At 38.5% G+C, this 25,599-nt stretch overlaps 1 protein-coding gene across 1 annotated transcript in view; it reads right to left on the reverse strand.

The window, feature by feature from the left end:
- Positions 1 to 4,602: 4,602 nt before the first annotated feature.
- LOC126354882 (ER membrane protein complex subunit 8-like) overlaps positions 4,603 to 25,599 on the reverse strand; it is a 44,289-nt gene continuing 23,292 nt past the window's right edge. The window contains exons 3-5 of the mRNA XM_050004928.1: positions 24,918 to 24,984; positions 10,576 to 10,670; positions 4,603 to 6,688 (exon numbers count right to left, since the gene is read on the reverse strand). Of these exons, the coding sequence (XP_049860885.1) occupies positions 6,523 to 6,688; positions 10,576 to 10,670; positions 24,918 to 24,984 (328 nt within the window). The 3' untranslated portion in view covers positions 4,603 to 6,522. The remainder of the gene's footprint in view (positions 6,689 to 10,575; positions 10,671 to 24,917; positions 24,985 to 25,599) is intronic.

The raw sequence follows: 25,599 nt of genomic DNA on the forward strand, positions 1-25,599 counted from the left end.
CAGTTGTTGGATTATGTATTTCCATGTAGTGCCACACACCTTGACAGTATATACATGTCTTCCCTATACAACTGATGAGTGTCATATGTGGTAAGTACTTGGGTCAACGCAGTCCTTCCCATGTTTCACGAGGGGGATCTTGAGTGCTTCCTCCAAGAATCACAATGTTCTCCGTCAGATGTGATACTGTAAAAGAAAGAAGTACAAGGAGGAAAGGCTTTGACTCATTATTCAAGTATCATGATGCACTTTGTCTGGCCTTGTGGTGTACTGCGAGCCTCAGACAGTGCATGCTCTTAACTCTTCTATACAAAAGGGGCAATCAGACAGGCAGTGTTACTGGACTCTGGTCAGTTGTGTTGTCTCAGTTCGTACCACTCAGTTTTGTAATCGTAATTCACATTATATATGCACTGTTTTTAGTGTTTTGTCATTATCTGAGCTATAGCTTCTGGTACTGTGATTACAGCACCACTGTCCCATATGGCCACTGAAAGTGCATGCATTACCTTCCCCACTGATCGTTATCCTTGACTACCATACATTTGTTGACAGGAAGAAACAGTTAATAGACTGCAATAAATCGTGCCACAACTCCACTTTGCTCTCTCTGGCAATGCACCTACCTTTTGTCCAGGCCATGCGGAAGGCAGCAAGATTGTCAGCAGATGGATTATGATTAAACTTTTGCAGTGTCACCTGCCTTTCCCTGATAGATAAATATCACTCCTTCGTCCACCACTGGTGTAGTCACTTGGTAGATTAAATGAACACTTTGAGACAGACATCAACAGTCTTGTGAATCACTGTAATGACTAGGTCTGTTGATAAAATATTAATATATTGATATTTTTTTTCAAAAAAATATTGATATACATCAGTGATATTTCTTCCCTTGATACATCGATATCAAAATGGCAATATTGAGTGCCGACATTATTATTTTATATTAATTTTTTTCCACAATTTTCAGTAGATATTTGAAGTTGTTCTTTTGAAAATTTTATTTCACTGTGTGAAGGAGTCTCATTACTTTTTGAGCTTTTATCACGTCCAGTCTTACTCTTTGCTGTGTGAAGCAAGTATATGTGGCACAAAAGTAGTAGTCTGATTGCACTGGCAGTGGCGGTGCAAATAGAGTAACAAGGTTTCCAACGTGAAGAAATAGCACACCAGTTGTGTTAAAAAAAAATATTAAAGCAAATAGTGTGCTATTTCTTCACATCGGCATTCTTCAAAAACAGTTGCAGAAAATGATTAACAAAAATCTGAATGACAAGATTGGTCTTTGTGGTGGACGGAGAAGTAGGAGGAGAAATGTTGATGTAATCAGTGCTCAGCACTGCCAACAGAAACTGGAACGTTTAGCTTCACCATGCAATTTTGACACTACAACTGCCACGTGATGGCATTGGCAGAAACACAACAAACAGTGGAGTCAACATGAAACATTCCAGACAAATCTAGTAAGTGACAAAACCAAATGACTGACCCATCACACAGCTTTTATTGTGCCACTTACATGCAGTTACCATTGTTAGCAAAGTGGATTATTGACAAGCATGAATGTGTAACTCTTTCTTTTCAGTTTTTACTACAAGGGCGATAGACAGGGTGCTAGCTTGATGTATAGAATTCCTAATAATAAATCAATACCTAAATATACATCTCTAAAACCAGCACAATATTTACAGTGTGCAGTCAATATTTTTATAGGCCAGTACGTCAATATATCAATACTTTACTTCTTCCCAAAGCATTCTTAAACTGTTCACATTCAATTGCAGTATAGAAGCCATAAATCAGAAGGATCTTCTTTCTCCACATGTCCATATTTTTGGTGACATGTTATATAATGAAGTACTATCTGAGAGAAGTTGCATAAATATTCAGTCAGATCTTGATAAGATTTCACCATGGTGCATAGATAGGCAACTTGCTCTATCTCAGTTATGTGACAGGATTTGTGATTTCCTGTCAGAGGGGTCACAGTTCGTAGTAACTGAAGGAAAGCCTTCGAGTAAAACAGAAGTGGTTTCTGGCATTCCCTGGGGTGGTGTTACAGGCCCTTTGCTGTTCCTTATCTATATAAATGATTTAGGAGACAGTTTGAGCAACTGTCTTAGGTTGTTTGCTGACAATGCTGTTGTTTATCATCTAGTAAACTCATATGAAAGTCAAAACAAATTGCAAAATGATTTAAAGATATCTGAATGGTGTGAAAATTGACAATTGATCCTAAATAATGAAAAGTGTGAGGTCATCCACATGGATGCTAAAAGGAATCCGTTAAACAACGGTTACACGATAAATCATTCTAACCTAAAGACAGTAAATTCAACTAAACACCTAGGAATAACAATTATAAACAGCACCTAGAAAATGTTGTGAGAAAGGCAAACCAAAGATGCGTTTTATTGGAAGAACACTTAAAAGTGTAAAAGATCTACTGAAGAGATTGCTGACACTATGCTTGTCCGTCCTCTTTAGGAGTACTATTACACAGTCTGGAATCCTTACCAGACAGGACTAAGGGAGTACATTGAGAAAGTTCAAAGAAGAGCAGCAGATTTTATATTATCGTGAAATAGGGGAGAGTGTCACAGACCTGACACAGGATTTGGCATGGACACCATTGAAACAAAGGCATTTTTCGTTGCGGCAGAATCTTTACACGAAATTTCTATCATTAATTCTTTCCTCTGAATGCAAAAACATTTTATTGATGCTGACCTACATACTGAGAAACGATCATCATAATACAATAAGGGAAAGATATAGGCATTCGTTTTTCACGCTGTTTGAGAGTGGAATTCTCAGAGTATCCATGTAGATGTGGCTGTAGGAAATTGTAGCACATTGGTTGCCACATCTCATGATGGCATTCACCATGAAGAGGACATTCTATTTGCAATGAGGACAGTTGGTATACCAACTGGCAGTCAGTGCGTATAAGAGAATGAACACAACTTTCTCTACTTCTTAATATTTAGGTTATGTTTCACGATAGCACTGTGCAATTATTGATAACTTCATTTTAAGCAGTTTATTCTATATGAGCATTCCGTCAGTTGTTTTACACACACACTTAAGCTGCCTATACTGTGAATTTTATCTATAATTACAGATTATATTTCACTGCTGATAACAATTTATAGTGCTTACTGCATTTTCTTGTTATTCCTCATTGTCATATTTGGCTTATTGAAGTTTTAGGTAGACTACAAGCTTCTGTGAAGTTTGGAAGTTAGGAGATGAGGTACTGGCGGAATTAAAACTGTGAGGACGGGGTATGAGTCGTGTTTGGGTAGCTCAGTCGGTAGAGCCCGCAAAAGGGAAAGGTCCTGAGTTCGAGCCTCGGTCCAGCACACAGTTTTAATCTGCCAAGAAGTTTCATACAAGCTAAGTCTTGTTCACTTCCTTGGTCTAGAACCATCACTTGTCAACAACTAGATCTTCTAGTTACAACTCAACAATAGTGAATCTAATTAATGGAGGTTGGCATACATTCAGGTGTGTTCAATGACCAAAATTGGGCTGTAATAACAAGTCGTAAAAATCTGGTATTGAAAATCTCACTGTATTGTTTCACAATCTGTCCCTGTACGAAGAACTTTCATGGGATGCCATTTGTAAGAAAGCTGTCACAGCTTCTTGTCTCATCACAAATTATTGCCATCAATAACACTCTTACTTATCAGGTGCTCTGGCTTGCTATGTAAGTAATGTTACAATAATTAATCAGTTTCTTTAGTGTTTTCCCTGTACAATGATAAATGACTTCCCCAGCAACTTGACACACTTAGAAACCCAATCATCAACCTAATGCACTTAGAAATTCAAGTCCTTTGTGTAACAGAAACCTGGGCAAAGACCAAGGACATCTGTTTTTAATTAATGTTCAGCATTTTTGTGACCCTCATGAACCAAGTTCTCAATAGGTTTTAGAATTGCAGCACACTGAATTTCTGTCTGTATTTGATCTGTTTCAATCAGTGGCTATGATGGCAATACCACACCTCTAGACATAAAAATAACCACAAAGATTACGAGCTGTATTATTATGCTGATGACATACATCTTGCTATGTAACAGACACTATGGATAGTTTACTGAAGATGCCACAATTGCTAGGAGCCATGCCTACAGCCACATACTCAAGTTCCAATGCACTTAACCAGGAACAGACAGCAAAGTGAACAAGATGCACAAGAAATATGAAGAATACATGTATCTAGTATGGAACATAATTTATATATGAGGAAAAGTCTCAGTCTCTCTCTCTCTCTCTCTCTCTCTCTCTCTCTCTCTCTCTCTCTCTCTCTCTCTCTCACACACACACACACACACACACACACACACACACACGCACACACACTGAAAGAGAGGCTGACTGCATCTTCTTGAAAATATTGTTTTGATTTTTATGAAAGTGTTCTCTTGTATTTGTACTCAATGTCTTATGTGGTACAAAAAACATTGCTGTAATTCACATAAAAAAAAGCAAATTTGCTGTTGTACATGACTGTAAAAATAATCACTGCAGAAAAACGTTCTTATTGCCAGCTTACAAATGCAAATAAATTACACACTTTTTTACAGTAACTATGAGCATGCAGATGTGGGTAAGAAGACTTACAGAGGATGCAGTGTATACATAGATGAGCAACTGGATAGTGGAGATATGTGATTGTAAACTAGTTACCAGAAACAAAGAAACGCACATTAAAAGTTGAAGAGTGATGTGGCAAAATTGGAGAGAAAATATGAGAAAATGCCACTTAAAGAGACTGACCAACAGAATGAAACACAGTGAAATGGAAAGAACAAGGTGAGAAAGAATGGACATCATTACAGAGAAAGATGATTATACAACTGTCAACAAAATAAGCTTGATTACAGGATATAAACTGCTGAGTGATGGGAGCATAGATATTAAGACTTATAAAAAACTGTAGCTTTCACTGCTAAGTCTTGCTCTGCTGATTATGTTAGCTGGAGATAACAATCAGAAATAAATGCACGTGAAATTCATCACCTAGGAGGCAATGACATGGAAGGGTAAGTGTAGAAGACTACAGGTGTTGCAATGCACACGGCATTCGAAGGCACGGATGAGTGACAGAAGGGTGTACTGTGTAGGAATGATATGTAGTATGGGGCAGGGGGGAAGGGACATTTAACTATCATGAGAAGTATTCTTATTGTTTCCCTATGAGGATATATACAGTCCAAAGGCAATTGCTCCTTTGACACTTTTATGAGCATATAACAATTTATAATTTATCTATGTGAGAAGAAAAGAAAAACACAAAAAATGTACATATGTCTCCTGTTACTATGAAGAGCTGGAAGAGTACGTAAACCAACAAGAGCAAATTCTTGAGTTTATTGTTGCATGTGCAGGAACATCAGGTATGCAATCTGTATAGTCTTAAAAATTTCTGAATAAGCTTTAGAGGTTCAGACAGTTGATTTTCATCTCTAAGAAAAGTTACTTGTTAGTAAGTTGATAAAATGTTACACTCACAGAAATATATCATAATCAATATGTTAACTGACTGGATAACCTGTGTCATTGTTTCTAGAAACAAATGTTCTGCTTGGGGCAAAATAGGGTAAATTAGTTCCATGAGCAGAACAGACTAATTGTACTGAATGTGACAGTAGTTGTATCTGTACGTAATAAATGTAGATAAATCTTCTCGTTTTTATATAATTGTCATGTCAAAATATCTACTGCACAAATAGAAACAAAAAATAACTGTAACAATCGATTGAACAACTTTGAAATCTCAAGGTTGCAAGGATCAATACAATAGGTATTTTTTTCTTACATTATCTATGAATTGTATCAATTTCAACAACTTACAAGTTTAATTTCAAATTCCATCCTGTCAATTTAAAGTTATATATATACAATCAAACAAACCATACACAATAACTAAATCATAACAACACACACAAAATCTGTGTGACACACAATTTTTGGCTCAGGCAAACTGTGTGTAAATTACAATACAAGGTACAAGAAGTGGAGTTATTCACTGTTGCACATACTGATGAAAACTACAAAATATTAGAACATGTCATATGGTCTAACAGCGAACTCAACATTAAATATGCACATATATCTTTTGCAAATGGTGCTTTTTGCAATTTAATGTCAGTGATAAACAACAAGAATGCCCTATTGTCAGCAGAAAATTTAATTTAATATCACTGACACCACTAAACACTTTAAAAAGGAGAATGACTTCCAGTCTTGGAATGCTTGCAGATGTGAAGGAGGTCATCACATTTTAGGTGCTTGTCACATTGAGAATATTGCCACAGATATATTCAAGATGTGCTTCATCCACAATCCTTGGTCTGAGAACAACAAAACTGTCCAGCAGTTATATAAATAATATAAATTTTCTGTTCCTCATCAACAAATGCAGAGGTATGAGCCTGAGATGATATATAATCTGGTTATCACCTCAGGGACTTTTTTAAAAATATATACATATATACAATCTCTTAACCTACCACCTGAACTGCATTATCTATTATATCATTTAATTGAGCATTTGTCCAGTCCAGTGAGATATCATCTAGATGATTGTCGAAGTCCACTAGTTCTTCATAAGCTCGTTGCTGCACTAAAACAGCCGCAGAGTCCAGTGAATTCGCCTCCACAGAAAAACTGAAAACAAAATCATTGGCTACCTTAGTTATAAGAATTGCATGAATTTTCAAATATCTCCCCCTCTCCACCCCTTACTGATATATGAGTTGGCAGAGACTCTACCATTAAGCAAGAGACTAGAGACGGTTGTTGGCCACTGACAGTCCAGAAGGTCATCTTTGACCATACCTAGAAGGAAGATGCAATGCATTCCCAAAGAGGAAGCGTAAAATTCCCAGCATTGTTCCTTCCTTTGCTTAATTAAGCAGAGCCCCTGCATGCAAACTGCTTAAAGATTAAATATAATAAGTAGGCCACTATGGAGTGTTGCTTATATTGTTGAAGAGCACCTTAACAAGCTCAGATTGTTGATACAATTTCTTCCAACCACCACAAGATTGACCATTGATGTCACAGTGCCCGTGGAAAGTGGGACCAACATTTTGGCAGCATCCATGACAGCAGCAGAGATGTCTTTGAGAACATCATGGACGGCTCCCGATGGGCAGGCTGCAAAGACGGCATCATTGGTATAGGTCTGCCAGTTCGCCTTCTGAAGTGATGGTCGGCTTGATGAATGGTGGCATAGAAGTGACATGAGCACTTTAAAATGGTCACTGTCACCTAGGGATTTTTCAATATATCTCTCTAGCACTTTGAAACAATAGCACATACAAAAATAGTGTACTGATAGTTTACTTCTCTTCTACAATAATAAATTCAGACAGATTTCCAGAGCAGAAACCATTACTATTTCTGTTATGTTCCTAATAATTATTTGGTACTAACATAGAGCTTGCATAAGTTTCATTTACTACTCGTAAAACAAATTCCCAATTTTCCTTTATTATTACTGCAATTTTGAGGAGATTTATGTGTGAAGAGCCTCTTGTTAATAGATGCTCAGTCTTAGTATCCATTTCTATCAACTGAAATTTTGAACATTACTGATATAATGGCTATTACATCACTCAGAAATCTCCTCTCTTAATGACAGGAGAGTTCTACGATCAATTTTCATTGAACTGCTTGTCTCTCCTGTTCTAAAATTATAAATCTCTTGATTTTACCATTGGTAACACTAGACTTGTGCAATTTCCTGTACACTATACAGTCCTTAGTCCACAATTTATTTACACAAAAGAAAATTATCAATACAACTCAGTATGTTTCATATTTTCTTCACACTGGCTGTAGGCTTAACTTCATACCAATAATACACACATATCTCAAGTCTAAACACTGAAAAAAGAACCACAGCTATTTTAGGCAAAAAATTAATGGTGAAAATTTTTTATCTCAAATTATTTGAATACACAGTCATTTTTCTTTTCTGAACAGCACCTTACAGTATTACATATTTTAATCTAGTACATAAAAATGTTGTTCTAGTCTTATACATAAATCACATCACAAAATTGGGGCTATATATAGCAAATAAACATAAAGCTAATGCATATTTTTCCTGCACTGATGAACGTAGCAAGTATTTAAATGGAACACCAAATTACTGTTACACTGTATCATACTGCATGGAAAGGGTTATCTGTCCAAAAAAGTAGGTTTCAGGGCAAAAAACGCAAGAAGCAATAGTGGACAAAGTCATACATGTTTATTGTTCCTCCGTCCTATTACTGAGCAACAAATCAATTATAGCATTTTAACACTGATGATGTTATTAAAGAGTCCCTGGCAATTTAAGTCTTTGTCTTTGGAAATCACAAGGTGTCACTTTTGTTTGAGACTCCATTTATTCAAAACTGTTACTAGTTTCGATCTACAGTCAAGGCTATCAACTAAAGCCTCAATACATAAAATTAACTGGAATAATAGTTGTTACTTGACCTAAGATAGAACTTGAGAACTTATTACAAAAATTTCACGTATGATATACTGCTTACAGGTGCTGTGCCGCAATGCAGGTGATATTTTTATACTACTTTGTAGATTTTTGTACTTAGTCATTCAACAGTACTAAACATGTCCTTAGTGAGTTCTGTTAACACTGTGCTCAGCAGTTAGATGAAGTGCAGGCACGAAAAACAACAACAAAAGATTATTATATCTTTACTAATTCTCATACATAATAAAACTACTAATTATTTAATTCATACTTAAACCATAGTTTCTACTCACTTACTGATGGTTAGAAAGGAAAATTTATATGGAAAAAAACCAGCAACTTCTTATGTGCAACAATGCCACTGTCATCAACTGACCTATTATTTTCATTGACAATGTACCACAATACCCCATTAAATTAGCAGGAAAGAAATATACCACTGGAAAAAGTGTTAGTACACACTTTTAGAGGCTTCCATTTCACTCAAGATTTATTGTTGCACGAGTGCATATGGAGTACATGAAAAGATTACATTTACATATGAACAGCACAAGCGGATCTGAGGTACCAGGTATCAACCTATGCTGAGGCACCCCATATCGGTACATTGCGTAGCCTATGCAGGCACTGACTCTGGCATCCAGTTAATCACACAGATGGCAAATACTGTCTTGGGATATGTTAAGCCATGCCTGCATGGCCCTTTCACATAGGGTTATGTAAGAGTTGTTGGTTGAAGAGTTGCACGAGTCACTTCTCATCCCATCATATCACACATGTGCTCCACTGGAGAAAAGTCCAGAGAGCTTGCTCGGCAGGGAAGTTTCTGCTCGTGTTGTGGAGCACATTGAGTTTCATGTGCAGAAAATGACACTTCACCCTCCTGTTGCAAGAACAGCAGAAGAATATGTCTATAACATTCTGCACATACCGAGCGCTAATTAGTGTCCTTTTCCAAAACACCAAGGTGAATGAGAGTTGTATTTTCTCACACCACAGACCATAAGGCCTGAGGGGTTGGAGGTGGGGGTGGGCGGCAGTGTGTCTTTGTTGAATTGGACGAATGCACTCTACTAGACAGTGCTCGCCAGATTTATGTCGTATGCGCAAATGACCATCACTTGTGGGTAAGCAGAATCTGCTTTCATCACTAAATACCATGGCACACTTTCCATGTTCCAAGTGATCCTCTGGCAATATCGCTTGAGCCGTGCATGTCATGCTGTGCTGTGAATGGAAAACATACTATAGATCTGCGTGCCCACTGCTGATAACCAGCTCACAACAGTTCGTGTTGACACATCTGTTCTCAAAAACCTTCTTATCTGTACTGTGGCAGCTGTATAGTCTGTCATTGCTGCCTTTATTACAATACAATGATCATGGCGGGTGTCTGTGCTGCATGGATGTCCAGAACTTCATCTACAGGTGTGAGAACATTCACATGGCCACAACTGACACAGCACATCCAACTTGTGTAGCAGTTTTTCAGAAGAACCATCTGCCACTCTGAAAGCCACAATTTGACCCGTTTCAAACTCACTCAGTTGGTTGTAGGAAGCACAAGTGCATCTCCATGGCATGGTTGCCTACCTCTTTCACATGTCTGCATCACACTGAGCCTTTGGGCTGTGAGCATTCCCTATTAAACGGTAGACACAGATGGTGCTCTGGTAGCTATTCCTCTATGCTACCTTTAGCACATGACACTGAAACCATTATCAGTACATCCACTATTCCTCAGGTGGCATATGCTGTCATCGGATCAAAACCGATGTCGTCTTTACACATGTACTAATATTTTTTCCAGCAGTACATATATAGTTAGGACCTATACTGAAGTATAATTTGAAGAGAATTATGTTAACAGTTGGTAAATTTTACTAAACTTTCTTGCTCTACACACGTCCAACTCTACCACAAGTAACAGTTTTGTCTGCAAAGCACACACTGCTCACAGATAATAAGACAACACAGATATGATTAAAGCTTAATCTTTGTAGTGACAAACTACCATAATCACATTGTGTTCACACTATTTTCAAGTAATTTAATGATTTACCTGGATCTATCCTTTGGTTTCCACTTTCCATCAGCATTCTGTAATACACACAGTGCTACATTGTCCATCGTCACACTCAGTTTCTGATTGTTTATCTGGAAAATATCACCAAAAGATCCACACAGTAAGCAGGGATGGAAAAATAAAGGGAAAGATAAGTACAACTAGGCATATCAAGGCAAGGAAGGCTAAAGTGTGACAAAAATGGCACCTGAGAAAGAATCAGCATGAAATTATTGCTCACTCTTTCTAGATATAAACAGAAGGGCTTTAAAAAAACGGTGATGCAAGTAAGTGAAGTTTGATAACAGTTACACTTATGACTTAGACTTAGTGGGTGAGGTACGTTCAAATGGCTCTGAGCACTATGGGACTTAACATCGATGGTCATCAGTTCCCTAGAACTTAAAACTACTTAAACCTAACTAACCTAAGGACATCACACAACACCCAGCCATCACGAGGCAGAGAAAATCCCTGACCCCGCCGGGAATCGAACCCGGGAACCCGGGCGTGGGAAGCGAGAACGCTACCGCACGAGGTGAGGTAAGGAACGTTCCCAGGAAGTGGAGCACAGCATCAGACATCTACATGGTAGAAGTATGCCTTATCAAAATGTGGATAATGTTACATTTTTTTCAGGTGTTTGGATACAACAACAACGTACCTTAAAAGGAAAAACAACTACATTAATGACAACAATATATAATCTCTCTTTGAACAGGTGGTTCCATTACATTTCTTCCTGAATAATCTATATTAAAAAAAGTTCATACTGAAGGTGTGTTTACTTTCAGAATTTTCACAACTGTGCCACAAAAGCAACAATTCTCAGTGAGAAGAATGAAACGATATACTGGCCACCCAACAACACATTAATATCTCTACTTTGTGAATTTAGTAATGCCTGCTCTCCCAACTAGGAACATGGAAATTATTTTCTTGAAGATTTTTTTCTGTTAACCTTTACTAATTTCTATGCTTTAAGCACATGATGGATCCTGTGCACAACACCATGGGAACAAAATGCTAACTAATTTAATGAATGTCCCACACTGTTTGCTCCATTACCTTCAGTGTAGGGTAGGGGAAGGGATGGAAGGATGCAGGGAAGCCAAATATGCATTGCAAACCAGTGTTGATAGAGCACTCCTCTATCAATAAAGCTACTGAATAATGGTCAGAGCATTAAGTGTCCTTGCCTAACCATGTCACCACAGATGAGTCCCCTCTTATCCTGAAGTTGGAGTGGCCTGCCCTTTCCTTTTAACCATCTCCATACTACCTCTCTCTTATCCCTGGTGAAGAGGCTATTAGTTTACACACACACACACACACACACACACACACACACACCACTGGAAGAGAGCACATGTCACTTTTTTTGTGTATCAGCAGTGCTACAAATTTCACCTCCTGAAAGCAAGTATGATCAGCAATTCTTTATTAGTTTTCTTCACTGCATTTTCCTTTGAGAACATTAAATTTGGCATTTATACAGGTATTTATTACATAGGAGGATACTACTGTACTAGTGTGTTACAACAGCAGTGAAACACAAATGATAAAATGGTTCAAATGGTTCTGAGCACTATAGGAGTTAACATCTGAGGTCATCAGTCCCCTAGAACTTAGAACTACTTAAACCAAACTAACCTAAGGACATCACACACATCCATGCCCGAAGCAGGATTCATCTGCGACCGTAGAGGTCACGCAATTCCAGACTGAAGTGCCTAGAACCGCTCGGCCACTGCGGCCAGCAGAAAAGGGGGGGGGGGGGGGGGGGGCTACACAGTAAGGAGACAGGTGTACTAGTTTCTTTGGCTCTTCAGTGTAATAATATAAAATTATAAGAAATATAAAATAATTGTTTTTGTTTCTTTCTAAGAGCAATTAGCTCTAACTGTCTCTCCACAGTATACACAGCATCAATCACAAAGGCAATGGCCAAGTGCTGACACACACACACACACACACACACACACACACACGTGTGCGGACCCTTTTCATTCTGATCGTGTCCAACGGTGTAAACAACAGTAAAGCAAACATCTTTTGTGAAACCACAATAAAAAGATTTTCATGTTCTAATGTGACATATTATTGATAATCATAAAATTACGGAAATAAAACTTGTAGCACGATATTGACTACAACACTAAAGTTGGCAGTCTTTGTAAACAGAAATAGGCATGAAATCTACAGCTCGTTGCCAACAAGGGAGTCACTTAGCTCAGAGATGTCCTGGGTGAGAAAGAGGGTTGAAATTATGTTACAGAGTATCTTGAGGAGGAATGTGTATGTCTGACGTCAGGTCACACCAATCTAAGACTGCCCACTTAATACTAGTGTATTTCACGTGTAACTAATGACAATTCGTAAGAGAACATCACAGAGACAGTGGTCTTCAATTCGGTGTTTATTTGTATAAATGACTGAAATTAAATTAGAACTGCTGTAGTACAATGCAATGAGGAGAAGGGAGATAGCTACTAGAGTCACTATTATCAGGTTGTGACTATCATTAAGGCTGTGACTTGGCATACTTTCCACCCTTCCAAACATTGCAGACGGCTGTGACCCAACTCACCGACAATGAAAATCTTGCTTACCATGCTAAAGCTATTTAATACAGTCAATAACTTTGCGTATAGTGTGCATTTTCTGCTTTATTCCAAAGCTGACTTTGAGCAGGAATAAGATGCACATTTTACATTATTTGCACAAAAATTGAGGCAACAGCAAAGAAAACTTAAAATTTGGGAAATTTTTTAACACAGACTAATTAACAGGAAAGCTATGTATTGAGAGAACAGGACATTTGTTAGGACTAACAAAACTGAACTTAAAAAGTAGGAAACTGTAAAATGCAAGAAAGCAAAATTGGGGATTTACTTTAATACACTAGTGCGCAAAACTAAAGGATGAAAGTAACTTTCACGTGACATATCACTGCCAAGTAACACAGCTCATGAAATTTTGACCACACACTGAAATAACTACTACAGTATAACTTAAAGAAATGTGCAAACAGAGGAACAGAAATTACATTTTTATTCAGAGACAATGGTTACACAACAGTCATCGTGATTCATGACGGTTTCCCGGACATTACAAAAGGTGAGACATCGTTGTTAATAGGGTGTGTAACCACTGCAGATGGCAATGCATGCGCTGCACTGTGCTCCCACACTGGCCACAGGGTTGGTAAGGAGTTATTGTAGTAGTCTGTTCCGGTCCTGCAGCACCTTGGTTGACAACTGCTGGATGGTTGTTAGCACAGGTGGATGTGCTGAAATTTGTCTCCCCAATGCATCAAACATGTGCTTGATGCAATTTAAGGAGGAATGGGCAGGCCACTCCATTCGCCAAATATCCTCTAATTCCATGGGCTCCACCGCCTGTGATTTTCTAAGTGGTCATTGTTGTTGTTGTTGTCGTTGTTGTTGTCTTCAGTCCTGAGACTGGTTTGATGCAGCTCTCCATGCTACTCTATCTTGTGCAAGCTTCTTCATCACCCAGTACCTACTGTAGCTTACATCCTTCTGAATCTGCTTAGTGTATTCATCTCTTGGTCTCCCTCTACGATTTTTACCCTCCATGCTGCCCTCCAGTACTAAATTGGTGATCCCTTGATGCCTCACAACATGTCCTACCAACCGATCCCTTCTTCTAGTCAAGTTGTGCCACAAACTCCTCTTCCCCCCAATTCTATTCAATACCTCCTCATTAGTTATGTGATCTATACATCTAATCTTCAGCATTCTTCTGTAGCACCACATTTCGAAAGCTTCTATTCTCTTCTTGTCGAAACTATTTATTGGCCATGTTTCACTTCCATACATGGCTACACTCCATACAAATTCTTTCAGAAACGACTTCCTGAAACTTAAATCTATACTCGATGTTAACAAATTTCTCTTCTTCAGAAACACTTTCCTTGCCATCGCCAGTCTACATTTTATATCCTCTCTACTTTGACCATCTTCAGTTATTTTGGTCCCCAAATAGCAAAACTCCTTTACTACTTTAAGTGTCTCATTTCCTAATCCAATTCCCTCAGCATCACCCGACTTAATTCGACTACATTCCACTATCCTCATTTTGCTTTTGTTGATGTTCATCTTATACCCTCCTTTCAAAACACTGTCCATTCCGTTCAACTGCTCTTCCAAGTCCTTTGCTGTGTGACAGAATTACAATGTTATCGGCAAACCTCAAAGTTTTTATTTCTTCTTCATGGATTTTAATGCCTATTTTGAACTTTCCTTTTGTTTCCTTTACTGCTTGCTCAATATACAGATGGAATAGCATTGGGGAGAGGCTACAATCCTGCCTCACTTCCTTCCCAACCACTGCTTCCCTTTCATGTCCCTCGACTCCTGTAACTGCCATCTGCTTCTTCGCTCCCTGTATTTTACCCCCTGCCACCTTCAGAATTTGAAAGAGATTACTCCAATCAACATTGCCAAAAGCTTTCTCTAAGTCTACAAATGCTAGAAACGTAGGTTTGCCTTTCCTTAATCTTTCTTCTAAGATAAGTCGTAGGGTCAGTATTGCCTCACGTGTTCCAACATTTCTACGGAATCCAAACTGATCTTCCCCGAGGTCGGCTTCTACTAGTTTTTCCATTCGTCTGTAAAGAACTCGCGTAAGTATTTAGCAGCTGTCACTTATTAAACTGATAGTTCGGTAATTTTCACATATGTCAACACCTGCTTTCTTTGGGATTGGAATTATTATATTCTTCTTGAAGTCTGAGGGTATTTCGCCTGTCTCATACATCTTGCTCACCAGATGGTAGAGTTTTGTCAGGACTGGCTCTCCCAAGGCTGACAGTAGTTCTAATGGAATGTTGTCTATTCGGGGGGGGGGCCTTGTTTCGACTTAGGTCTTTCAGTGCTCTGTCAAACTCTTCACGCAGTATCATATCTCCCATTTCATCTTCATCCACATCCTCTTCCATTTCCATAATATTGTCCTCAAGAACATCACCCTTTTATAGACCCTCTATATACTCCTTCCACCTTTCTGCTTTCCCTTCTTTGCTTAAAATTAGGTTTCCATCTGAGCTCTTGATATTCATGCAAGTGGTTCTCTGTTCTCCAAAGGTCTCTTTAATTTTCCTGTAGGCAATATCTATCTTACCCCTAGTGAGATAAGCCTCCACTTCCTTACATTTGTCCTCTAAGCCATCCCTGCTTAGCCATTTTGCACTTCCTGTCAATCTCATTTTTGAGACGTTTGTATTCCTTTTTGCCTGCTTCACTTACTGCATTTGTGTATTTTCTCCTTTTATCAATTAAATTCAGTATCTCTTCTGTTACCCAAGGATTTCTACTAGCCCTCGTATTTTTACCTACTTGATCCTCTGCTGTCTTCACTATTTCATCCCTCAAAGCTACCCATTCTTCTTCAACTGTATTTCTTTCCCCCATTCCTATCAATTGTTCCCTTATGCTCTCCTTGAAACTCTGTACAACCTCTGGTTCTTTCGGTTTATCCAGGTCCCATCTCCTTAAATTCCCACCTTTTTGCTGTTTCTTCAGTTTTAATCTACAGTTCATAACCAATAGATTGTGGTCAGAGTCCACATCTGCCCCTGGAAATGTCTTACAATTTAAAACCTGGTTCCTAAATCTCTGTCTTACCATTATATAATCTATCTGAAACCTTCTAGTATCTCCAGTGTTCTTCCATGTATACAACCTTCTTTCATGATTCTTAAACCAAGTATTAGCTATGATTAAGTTGTGCTCTGTGCAAAATTCTACCAGGCGGGTTCCTCTTTCATTTCTTAGCCCCAATCCATAGTCACCTAGTACGTTTCCTTCTCTCGCTTTTCCTACTACCGAATTCCAGTCACCCATGACTATTAAATTTTCGTCACCCTTCACTATCTGAATAATTTCTTTTATTTGATCATACATTTCTTCAATTTCTTCGTCATCTGCAGAGCTAGTTGGCATATAAACCTGTACTACTGTAGTAGGTGTGGGCTTTGTGCCTATCTTGGCCACAGTAACGCGTTCACTATGTTGTTTGTAGTAGCTTACCCGAACTCCTATTTTTTTATTCATTATTAAACGTACTCCTGCATTACCCCTATTTGATTTTGTGTTTATAACCCTGTAGTCACCTGACCAGGAGTCTTGTTCCTCCTGCCACAGAACTTCACTAGTTCCCACTATATCTAACTTTAACCTATCCATTTCCCTTTTTAAATTTTCTAACCTACCTGCCTGATTAAGGGATCTGACATTCCACACTCCGTTCCGTAGAACACCAGTTTTCTTTCTCCCGATAACGGCATCCTCCAGAGTAGTCCCGCCCAGAGATCTGAATGGGAGACTTTTTACCTCCGGAATATTTTACCCAAGAGGACGCCATCATCATTTAGTCATACATGGTCATGCATTTTCATAAAAAATTACGAGCTAAGAGATGTAACACCCCCGAAATTACCCACATGAGGAAGGAGTACAGTGTCACAATGTTGACCGCTGAGGGTACCATGTTCACAGAATTGGAGTTCTGTACATCCATGCAACATTATGTCTCTCCACACCAGAACACCTGGAGCACCAAAGGATCATGTTTGACAATGCTGTATGATGGTGGTCCAGTTGTTATGGTGGGAGGAGGGATAATGTTACAAGGGTATACTGACCTCTCCAAGTCTTTCAACACAATAATCTCAATCGTCATTATTATTGTGATACTGCACTATCTCTACATGCACCTTCAGGGTTGCTTTCCACCTTTACTTAATTTTTATGAATGACTATGCTCACCACATTGAACAGTGCACGTGGTGAAGCTCTTGGAATGAGAAAATATTTGGTGAATTGACTCGCCTTAAATCTTATCAAACTCATCTGGGATGAATTGGGGAGATGTATTACAGCACATCTCCATGCACCAATGACCACCATCCAGTTGCCAAGTGGGCTGGAGGAAGAATGGAAGCCTACCACAAGAACTCCTTACCACCCTTGGGACTAGCATGGGAGCATGCTGCCGAGGATGAATTCCTGTCCATGGCAGTCACACAACATATTAAGAAGTGCCTCCCACTTTTTGTGATGCCCAGGGATAATCATTAACATGCCATCATGAATGCAGTCATTTCAACATAATAACTGCTTTTGAATAAAAGTTAGTTGGTTGATTGGTTGGCTGGATTGGAGAAGGGACCAAACTACGCAGTCATCAGCCCCTCTGACCTTGCAGTAACTAAAACCGATAAAACTTCACACTATAAGAGGGAACTATAATGGCCATAAAATTACAAACAATTGACAGAGACGGAAGGAAGAAGGCAGAAGAAGAGAGGACGGAAAGAGCGCGATGAATGACAGCAGCATGAAGGAAGAAGCACAGGTAGACAAGATGGACACTCATGATGAAACAGACCCCATAAGCAATAAAAACCCCAATCATAAAGAAAACGTAAAATGAGATCAGCCACTGAGGCATTGTCAGCTAACGCCAAGGGTAGCGAGTCAGGAAAGCTACGAGCCCGTCGCAGGGCTCGTCGTTGGGACAGTCCAGTAAATGGTGAACCACAGTCAACAACAATCCACAATGACAGAGAGGGGAGTCCTCATGATGGAGGAGATAATTGTGAGTCAGCCAAGTATGGCAGATGTGGAGCCTGCAAAGGACGACTGAGGCCTTACAAGAGGCCACCACATAGTTGTAGAATCCTTTATCGCCCTGAGCCTGTTCGGCAAAGAAAGAGTGTGCCTTTCTGCATTCCAAAGTCCCAAAACCTGACGACGTAATGCCAAGCGAAGGTCTATTTCAGGAATGCCAATAGCACGAGATGGCCTGTTAGTAGCCAATTTAGCCAGTAAATCGCCAAGTTCATTGCCAGGGATCCTAACATGGCCTGGGGTCCAAATGAAAACCACTGAGCATCCACGTTGATCGAGGAGAGAAAGGAGTCCTGGATTGCTATGACCAATGAGTGGTGAGGGAAGCACTGGCTGATAGCTTGAAAACTGCTCAAGGAGTCACTACAGATAGTGAAGGACAGTCCTGAGCAGAAGCTGACATGGTCCAGCGCGCAAAAGATTGCAACTAATTCTGCAGCAAAAACACTACAGCCATCTGGCAAGGAACGAAGTTCCATGTGTCTCACATAGGTGTAAGCATAACCAGTGTGACCAGCAACCATGGAGCCATCAGTATAAATCACTTCTGAACCCTGGAATCAACTGAGACAGTAGAACTGGTGATGAAGGGCCTCTGGAGGCACAGAATCCTTTGAATTGATGGAGAGATCAAGACAGAGCTGAGGCCGAGAGACACACCACGGAGGGGTACGTGCGTGAGCGGAGGAAAGATGCAGTGAAGGGAAGTGCTGGAGCTCAGAAAAGAGCGACTGAATGCAGTCAGCTACAATAAGTCCACATCGTGGCCGCCGCTGCAGGAGGTTGATCTCCGTGTCTGGATAAAGGAGACCATAATTAAGGTGCTTTGAGGTGCAGCGAATGCGGAGTGCGTAAGATATTAGCTGTTGTTGGCGCAAATCTCGCAGCGGTGGAATCCCCGCCTCTGCAAGAAGGTGGAATAAAAGTGTCAGTTCTGTTTGTCTCATTGCATATTTCTTTCAGTTGCCTTGTGTATTATACCATTCTTTTTATTTAAGGGCCAAGTTTCATCGAGCTATGTTACTTGGCAGTAACACATCAGGCAAAAGTTACTTTCATTCTTAAGTTTTGCACACCAGTGTATAAGACATGGCAGAAGTTTTAATCACACTTGAATAAACAAAACAAAAAATGAGGCTATTTACTTAATTTCATTTGTTTGTTGGAACATGTCTACAGTTCTGGTACACACTGAAATAACCATGCCAGGACATCATAGCATGCCGCTATGTGTCCAAAACAAAATAACAAAATGAACTGATAAAAGTTTAGATGGACCCAAGGTTCTATTTAAAACTTTATGCACTTAGCTCATATTTTTTGAGAATAGGCACAGCAAGCAGTCTGCAATAACTGGGGCAGACCAAAGGTCACCCTGTTTCCAAGTGGGTGGAAGATCAGATGCATATAATTACACACCAATATTGCTGATGGCCTGTCTACTGCACGATCCTACAGCATATTTTATGCTCACAAATTATGTTGTTCTCTGAGGAAAACAAGTTGCTCTTTAGAATTAGCATGGCTTCAAGAAAAACTACTCGTGTGAAACAGCTTGCTTCATTCATACACGACATCTTATGAACAGATGGAGGTTAACAGACACTTTTTGTGTTCCTAGGTTTCCGAACACCTTCAACACTACCAAAATCACCAACTACTAACCAAGATATGATCATAATGTTCTCGAGAAACATTCTACAGGAGAGTATCATCTTGGATGATACGGATATGCACAAAGATCTTAACATAAATTCCACCTGCTGTAATGAATCTACATTGTGTATAAATGTAAGGTAATGCCTATAACAAAGAGAAAACAAGTCAATAAGCATCCAATTAGAAGATTAATGGTGAACACCATGGGCATGTCAAGAGATAAGCATTTAGGGATAATACTAAGAAGCAAATTGAAATGTGATTACCACATGCAAGCAGTATCCTAGAGGGCAAAGTGAAGACATTGGTCGGAGGGTTCTAGGAAAATGCAATGCCTATGTAAAAAGTCAGATACAAGATGATACTGTGACCAATCTTAGAGTGTTATTCCATCAGCGGAAAATACTCCTGTCAGAGCACAAAGGAGGTGAATATTTACCCTCTTTAAAAGGTCTTGGCAGAGAAGTGCAGAAGCAGCTGCCTAAATCCTCATTCTGCCTTCCTAGCCATAATTTTTTAACATGGAACATTCTAAATCTTTTTGTCTTGTCTCTCTTTGTAGTTAAGCCTTCATACTCACCACCTCCCTCTCACTGCCACTATCCATATATACCTCTCTCTACCACTGTCTCCTTTCTCTCTCTCTTGTCTCTCTATTCCACTATCACTGTCTTCGTAACTTTCTCTCTCCCTCTTTCTTCCCACTGTCCTCTTCTCTGCCACTTTCAATGCTCTGTTCCACTGCCAGTCTCTGTCCCACTCTTTTTCTCTCCCACTGACATTGCCTCCTCTTTTTTACATTGACTCCTTTTGCCTTTTTTTCCACTGCCAATGGCTCTACTATACCTTACCAGCTCAAAAATTTGGGGGAATCCAACTTAGTTTTTCCCCTATACCCGCATATTTAAAATTTTGGTCCAAAAACCATCCCCTATACCTCTGTTTTAAAGTTTGCTGGTTTAGGATGGTCCAGATCCCCTAAGCCTATGTATGCTCTCCACTCATCCTTTTTTTTATTTTTATTTTCACTGTCCCTCTCTTGGTCCCTCTGTTACTATGTCCATCCATTTTTATCTTCTCTTTCTCCCACTGACCATCACTATCTCTGTCTTTGGCCCCCAATGCTATTGTCTTCATTCATCCCTTTCTCTTTCACTACCATTTCCCCCTCTTACCATATCTCTCTCTCTCTCTCTCTCTCTCTCTCTCTCTCTCTCTCTCTCTCTCTCTCTCTCTCTCTCTCTCTGTGCCACTCTCTCTGCTACTATCTTGAAGCCGAAAAAAGATGAATATCCTTGCATGCCAAAATTTCTGGGGAGGAGGGTTAAAGGACTGGGGCAGCTGGTTCCCCACTTTTCTGTCAGAGGAACATAGTTATCTTTTTACTTTTCCTGCTACAGCAAGGTGTGCTGGTTATATAAACTAATTCTATAGGTCAGTAATGTTTTGACACTTTATTTATATACTTCAACATGTATAAACAAAAATATAAGGTTAAAACAAAATCGTTTCCCATCCAACCCACGTTCACTTTCCACAACTTGATATAAAAAATGATTTTTAACCTACTCCTACAATAGACAAAAAATAGGGTAATAATGAGACTCCAATGTCTCAATAAAAATTTAATTATATTAGGTCTATAAAAAAATTGTTGTTGATTTGCAAGTACAAAGAAATTCATACGACTAAATTTTGCTATAACAGTTAAAACTATGTTTATGCCTCAGACTGGGTATTACATGCCTAAGTACGGTAACTTTGAACCTCTGGATCACAGTAATGGATAATGATACTAAAAAAAGTTTCAGGATTACCTGAGAACATCTCCTTAACAAAATATGGCAGAAATTTCAATAATTCGCCAGGAACAGAAATTACGGAAGTAATTATCTGCACAACTGATTTTTTGGTACCAAAAAATCATGGTTTTATGGGTGTATCTTGATAACAGAGAAAGATTTTCGAAAATAAGAAAATGGTACTTCTAGATAAACATCTAAGGAATAAACAATTAAATTTTGAGCCATTTGCTATGTTTAGTTATTTGCATTATTGTTGCCTACAGTGCAAAAAAAGGGTAAAAACTGGTGGTCTTGAAAACCGCTCATGAACCGATTGTGCTTTTATAAGCCACCTAAACCCCACCCTTGAACACACCCAACGGAAAAGACCCAACCGATTATCTCAATTTGCCTGTGCTCGAGGAAGTGCGTAACATTTAAATTTTGACCCTGTACAGTAGGACAGTTACAATATGCCCTTTCTTCAGATATATATACAAATGATCACTAGGCCAAGGGCTATCCAAACCTCTTGACCCCTTATCTCTGATTGATACAAACTGAAATACAACTCCCTGAAAAATCATATTTTTGCTCTCGGCTTTTTGGAACATATAGATAATGTGCACTGTTAGGATCCTAACAAGTCAATACAGCTGATATGAAAGTGAAACAAAATTTCAGGTAACTTAGATCTCACAATTTCCTGTTTGAGAAATTTAGGGAACATATGTTCAAGGAAGAGAGAGTGCTTATTATGCTGCCACCAATCTTGGGGGAGGATGATGACAATAAGGTGAGTGAGTGTAAGGTAACTATAGGGGTACATAAATAGTAAGTTTTCTCTCTCGCTAAATACACAAAAAGAATAGCATAGAAAATATATATTATTGGTATGATGTACCCTCTGCCATGCACTGTACAACCACTTGCAGAGTCCTTGTAGAGAATTCTATCAGTGTGAAGCTGAACAATCTCATTTATTCATTATAAGTAAGGTAAGCTACAATAACTTATAACTAAAAATGCTATAAATTTATGTTGGTGTTTTGTTTTCTCAGATCAAGAAAGAAGTTTTCTCCAGTCGTTGAAAGTTCAGCTGCAACTGTACGTCCAAGAAGTGATGATCTTGAGAGATAAGCATATGTTCAAGAAATTATCCAAAATGATAATGCCAACAAGTTGGAGGACACCAACAATTTTTTTTCCATTCACTGAACACACCAACATTAAAAATATTCAACTGCATCTTCAAAAAGGGAATTCATTATTTAGGTCATATTTAAATTGCAATCTGTCACTCAGCTTGTAATGATGCAAGCTGGGATAATTTTACTTCCCCTCCTGTTTTGCCATCTGCCTCATTAAAATTCATTTTTTAAATTCTTGACTAATTATTATCAACATATGTGAGTATAATCTGTATTTTCATAAAAGATACAGGTTGACCCTCAGTTTTGAAGCATATAGCACCAGATTAATTTTGTGCTTAGTTTTATGTATGTAACTGATTTTCTAATTTATTTTGACTATTCCTAGTTAGTATCTTTTGTTATAGGCTGAAATCAGCAATTGTTTCATAACTTCAATTCTATTGTTATAAACAAATATAAATTCTACAATAATTATAAACATTTGGAGGAACAACTAATAGAATTCTTTAAGTACTTATTTGGCTCTGTTCAGAAACATGCTACCAAGCCAGCCCTTAATTAATCCCAAAGTAATGACCAATTTTGTCAAAAGTATTATTTTTATAATTATATATGTTAATGTCATCACTTAAACAAATAATTTGGCTTAATCCTTGTAGTGGAGGAAAATGTTAAAAAGAACAATTTTTTTTGATAGATTTAGTTCATTGAATGAGGTATGTTTTAATTGTAATTTCTGTAAATTAAACATTGAACAATGTGTAGTTTCAGTGCCTATTAGTCCAATGATATATAAGGGCCCAATATTTGGTCCCAAGACAGTCAGTCCATGGCCGAGTTTCAGACGAGGAACCCTTGTTGGTTAAAGCAACAACAATGCACCCACTTAACTGTGAAATAACTGTAATCGGTCAGGTGCTAAAACAACAACAGTGTCTGTTCAACACATATCGTATTATGCGGCAAGAACTGTGTGGTTAGGTTTTTACTGCTCACAGATGTTCAACGGTAAACTATTGTAGCAGTATGTTGATTTCTGCTTGCAACCTATTAATGAGACTTATCGAAAATTACACAATAGTGCACTGGCCATGTAACTGTGTATTATTGGGAGGGAGGGAGGGGGGGGGGTGTGAACAGTGAACGTAAAGAACTGTGAAATGCAAATGTGCACCTGTCAGCTACATCATTTGAAGTAGTCAGTGTTGAACTTCACACCCCCATTTTTCAGCCAGTGTAGCAGTACAGTATGTTGACACCGAGGACAATCAACGAAGAAATCAAGCAGGTGAAAGTCGAAAGCTCACCTTCATATCTGTATTTAATTACCATAAATTTTATTTTGAAATGATACATGGCTACCATCTATATGATGATTATATATTCACCATATTATATATTCACCATCTATCACATCCCTTTCCTGTCATCATCTTCGAAAGTGTCTGTCCATAATAGATCTCAGCTAATACCAATTTTACAGTACTATGAAACATAGTTCCTCATATGTGAAATGTTCAAGAAATTATTTTGGGGTGATAGTTTGGGAGTTTCAGTTGAGCACAAAATACATATAACTTTAAGAAAATATTGAACACATGACTAACGCTAGCACCAAAAATTCTCTCTATGAAGACTCATCAAGTAAAGAATAGAATAAAGAAGTCTTATACATGGCTACATATCTATTCAACAACCTGCCAGAGGATATCAAATGCCTTATGAATAATATGGCAATTTCAGTTATTTAATAGTATTACACTTAAGCTGAATTACATGTACATTTTTGACTACTTTCCACACCCGAGACTCCTCTCCATGGGATCTATGGAATACAAATAACACGATTGGAATTTATAAAATTAAAAAAAAAAGTTAAGTCTGAAATATGCTTCCATTAGTAGTTGAAAGGTTACAAGTGCATATTCTCAATGATATCATACTTTCAGTTGATATCACCCATTTTGAAATATTTCATTAAAAATGGAAATGCAGACACATTCCTGAGTCTGGTGAACTATATTTTCTCTTTTGACATAGAACTTTCTTCATGGGAATGCAATGTTGCATGCATAAATACTTACAACAACAAGACAAGCTGAGCTGAAATTCTCGGCAATTTTGTCTGCAACTCGCTGTCCACGCTCATGACTGAGAACAAACAGGCCGAGGTTAGAAGGCGGCACCAATAGGAAGTTAGTTTACATATAATACACACAAAAGCAAAATTCATTTTTGAGAGTTAGTGGCTTTGTACAAGAGGTGAACAATAACAGTAGTAACAAAACATCTGTTAGATTAAAACTGTGCCAGACCATAACTGACTTTGAACCTTTGCCTTTCACAGGCAAATGCTCTACTGACTGAGCTATCTATGCAAGCGCATGCGCCACACTCTCACAGCCTTGCTTCTGATAGTACCTCTTGTCCGCTCTCTCAAATTTCAAAGTAGTTTTCCTGCATATCTAGTGGGACTAGGAAAGAAGGATACTGAGGAGAAATGGCTTAGCCACATCCTAGAAGATTGTCAGCATTCTCCTATGAAAAGCAAAGGTTCTACGTAACTTCTTCAAATGACCTACACATGTAGATAAATAACCATGCCATCCTCATTTCATAGGGAGGTATGATTACATCTACGCTGACAGGAAACTGAAGAACAAAACTATCATTTTTCTTATGTACCTCATTTTGGTTTCTTTTCTCCACAGATCTCTGTGTCTGTCAGTCTTTTGAGCTGGTTCATGAAAGATGATGTAAATGCAT

The sequence above is a fragment of the Schistocerca gregaria genome, chromosome 3 (assembly GCF_023897955.1).
Source record: "Schistocerca gregaria isolate iqSchGreg1 chromosome 3, iqSchGreg1.2, whole genome shotgun sequence".
Taxonomy (NCBI): domain Eukaryota; kingdom Metazoa; phylum Arthropoda; class Insecta; order Orthoptera; family Acrididae; genus Schistocerca; species Schistocerca gregaria.